This window comes from Salvelinus fontinalis, chromosome 35 (genome assembly GCF_029448725.1).
Source record: "Salvelinus fontinalis isolate EN_2023a chromosome 35, ASM2944872v1, whole genome shotgun sequence".
Lineage (NCBI taxonomy): Eukaryota > Metazoa > Chordata > Actinopteri > Salmoniformes > Salmonidae > Salvelinus > Salvelinus fontinalis.
Window position 1 is genome coordinate 32,579,322 of NC_074699.1, and position 4,009 is coordinate 32,583,330.

A 4,009-nucleotide genomic window follows, 5' to 3' on the forward strand; every position below is an offset into this window, starting at 1 on the left:
TAGTGGTTAGAGTGTTGAACCAGTAACCAGCAGGTAGCCTAGTGGTTAGAGCGTTGGGCCAGTAACCAGCAGGTAGCCTAGTGGTTAGAGTGTTGAACCAGTAACCAGCAGGTAGCTTAGTGGTTAGAGTGTTGGGCCAGTAACCAGCAGGTAGCCTAGTGGTTAGAGTGTTGGGCCAGTAACCAGCAGGTAGCCTAGTGGTTAGAGTGTTGGGCCAGTAACCGAAAGGTAGCCTAGTGGTTAGAGTGTTGGGTCAGTAACCAGCGGGTAGCCTAGTGGTTAGAGTGTAGGGCCAGTAACCAGCAGGTAGCCTAGTGGTTAGAGCATTGGACCAGTAACCAGCAGGTAGCCTAGTGGTTAGAGTGTTGAACCAGTAACCAGCAGGTAGCCTAGTGGTTAGAGTGTTGAACCAGTAACCAGCAGGTAGCCTAGTGGTTAGAGTGTTGGGCCAGTAACCAGCAGGTAGCCTAGTGGTTAGAGCGTTGGGCCAGTAACCAGCAGGTAGCCTAGTGGTTAGAGTGTTGGGCCAGTAACCAGCAGGTAGCCTAGTGGTTAGAGCGTAGGGCCAGTAACCAGCAGGTAGCCTAGTGGTTAGAGTGTTGGGCCAGTAACCGAAAGGTTGCAAGATTGAATCCCCAAGCTGACAATGTAAAAAATTGTCGTTCTGCCCCTGAACAAGGCAGTTAACCCACTGTTCCTAGGCTGCCATTGTAAATAAAAATGTCCTATCTCTTAAATATCTATCCAATGGATTTTGTGAGCCATGGATTGATCTGTCAAATTTATTTTTTTTCCTTCATGTTGATGTCTGTCTTTCTTTTTTTCTTTTTTTTACCCCTTTTTTCTTCCCCATGCGTCCTCCAAACCTCCGAGTCATGTGTCCTCCAAACCTCAGAGTCATGTGTCCTCCAAACTTCCGTGTCATGTGTCCTCCAAACCTCCGAGTCATGTGTCCTCCAAACCTCAGAGTCATGCGTCCTTCAAACCTCAGAGTCATGTGTCCTCCAAACTTCCGTGTCATGTGTCCTCCAAACCTCCGAGTCATGTGTCCTCCAAACCTCAGAGTCATGTGTCCTCCAAACCTCCGAGTCATGTGTCCTCCAAACCTCAGAGTCATGCATCCTTCAAACCTCAGAGTCATGTGTCCTCCAAACTTCCGTGTCATGTGTCCTCCAAACCTCCGAGTCATGTGTCCTCCAAACCTCCAAGTCACGCGTCCTCCAAATCAACTGCGCTTCTTAACACCCACACGCTTAACCCAGAAGCCAGCCGCACCAATGTGTCAGAGGAAACACGTTCAACTGACGACCGGGGTCAGCCTGCAGGAGTCGCTAGAGCGCGATGAGCCAAGTAAAGCACCCCCCAGCCAAACCCTCCCCTAACCCGGACGACGCTGGACCTAGGATCGAACCCAGGTCTGTAGTGACGCCTCTAGCACTGCATCACTCGGGAGGCCTGATGTCTGTCTTTCTATAGACTGTGGTAATGCTGTAGGGCCAGCCGATTGAATTCCAATCATAGGCTCCGTTCCAAATGGAACCCTATTCTCTATGTAGTGCACTACCTTTGACCAGGGCCTATAAGTAATGCACTATACGCGTCACGACTTCTGCCGAAGTCGATGCTTCTCCTTGTTCGGGCGGTGTTCGGCGGTCGACATCTAGCCATCGCCGATCCATTTTTCATTTTCCATTTATTTTGTCTCGTTTTCCCACACACCTGGTTCTCATTTCCCTCATTAAGTGTTGTGTATTTAACCCTCTGTTCCCCCCATGTCTCTGTGCGGTATTGTTTATTGTAAGTGCTTGTGCACATTTTGTTTGTCTGGTGCGCGTCGGGTTATTTGTGCCCATACTTTGCATTTCTTAAGCTGTTGGTTTTACTATTAAACTGCTCCGGCTATTATCAAGTTCTGCTCTCCTGCGTCTGACCTTCCTGCCACCAGATACGCACCCCTTACAATACGGGTGACATTTGAGAAGCAGCCATAGTCTGGATGAATGAAGGGCCATCAGCAGGTCCCTAAGGCCCTGTTCTCACTCAGGTTGGCAAATGATGTAGCCTAAAACACACTTGACACAGTGGTTGTGATACAGATGATATTTATTCTGTGACACAACGGACAGTTTGTCTACACAAAAGCGTTCACACAACCATTGTGCTATATATTTTGGGGGATGCAGAAAAGACTCTCTGTTGTTGCATCAGTGTTGTGCCAGATGGGTTGTCCATCCCTGGTACAACTACGGTATGTATGTGCCTATAAGAGCCATAGCTGCCTGTCGTTTCACCTCCCAGGAACTTATGAATGGTTAAATCAACATTGGGGAAAACATCAATGTAGAAATCTCACACTACATTCCCACTTTGCATACACAACATACTGGATATGGCAAACATGTGAGCACGACCGAACTGTTTCTATATTGATAATTATGATTTGTTCTGCGTAGTCTTCCTACTGTACTTCATGAAGCGTCTTCGTGCTGATCTAGGATCAGTTTCGTCCTTGAATCACAATTAATATGATTATATGGAAAGGGGGGAACTGGTCCTAGATCAGCACTCTTCCTCTGAGACTCTTTATGACGACAGACGCTGGTTTCTCTTATGAGACAACGTTGACAGACTGGTTGAGACTGACCTAGATCTGTCTATCCCGGAGGTTATATGCTTGTAAAATGCACAACATTGCCAGGCCTACATCAAACGGTACATTGAGCATTTACAAGTCAGGAAACTAGTGCAACCAGTGGAGGCTGCTGAGGAGCGGACGGCTCATAAAAATGTCTGAAACGGAGTAAATGGAACGGCACTAAACACATGGACACAATGTGTTGGATGTATTTGGTACCATTTCACCCACTCTGCTCCAGCCATTACCACGAGTCCGTCCTCCCCAATTAAGGTGTCACCAACCTCCTATAAGTGCAATGATAAACGAGCACAAAAACAACAGGTAAACACCTCACTACTAGACCAGGGTTCCCAAACTAGGTTCTGCTAATATTCTATAAGAGGTGCAGGAGCTCAAGCAGTACAACATTTGAGGTGCTGGTATTCAGCTCCAGCGATCTCATGCCCAAGTCAAGCACTACTGCAATATCATAATACAGAAGTAATGTAAATGAAATAGGCTTTCATCCTATAAGGAGGAACCGTATGAGCCCTGTCATGCAGCCCTACAACGATCCTGTTGCAATATGATAACACAGCCTAGTATTTCAACTGGCTTCAGTTCATGTTAGCTCTTATCAATGAATCAATTATTCTGACTGTATCTGTTCTGGCACAGTGTCTGCGCGTGCAATAACCTGCTATAGGCAGGCTGCCTAGACTAGTACAGTATATAGGCCAGATGAGCAGAGTAGGCATCACATCACAAAAACCAATACATACAGCTATTCCGTTAGTAATGAGAGAATTATAAATTCTTACAGATATCATCCTCTGAAACCAGATCGTCCTCCATTCTGTCAGTGATTCCAAAACGGCACTGATTCAGTTGATTTCATTTTTTGTCGTAATCCGCGATCTGATTCCCATCAAATAGTCTATTATCTGCATCCAGCTATTCTACTATGCAGTCGAAGTGCCGCACACATCCGGGTGTTGAGCGTTGAGCGCAGAGGGACCAGCCCACATTCATTGCCTATCATTTAGATATGAGAGAGAATAACTGGAACGATCTATCATCTCAGATCGCAATAACATTTAGCCTGTAATGCTGCGCATAGATGTGAACTAGGCTTTCTGCCTCACATAAAGCCTTATTATACTGTATTATGGCGCCTAATGTGTGTAGCCTAATAACTATACTGTTGGTGTTTTAAACCAGCTTGGCTGTTATTTATTACGCAGTATATATTCTTACAAGTCATTATAGTTCATGATCTATAAAACATCATACAGACTTTAATACGCTTATAGTCAGTGTCTTAACACATAAAGTATGTTATGATAAAGCATTATAGGTAGGTACTTCATAGAAAGTTTAACCGAATAGAAT

At 45.6% G+C, this 4,009-nt stretch overlaps 1 protein-coding gene across 1 annotated transcript in view; it reads right to left on the reverse strand.

The window, feature by feature from the left end:
- The window catches only part of ankdd1a (ankyrin repeat and death domain containing 1A), a gene marked incomplete in the record, with an annotated part of 27,390 nt that extends 23,648 nt beyond the window's left edge, over positions 1 to 3,742 (reverse strand). The window contains 1 exon segment of the mRNA XM_055900015.1: positions 3,439 to 3,742. Within this exon segment, the coding sequence (XP_055755990.1) occupies positions 3,439 to 3,472 (34 nt within the window).
- Positions 3,743 to 4,009: the final 267 nt, after the last annotated feature.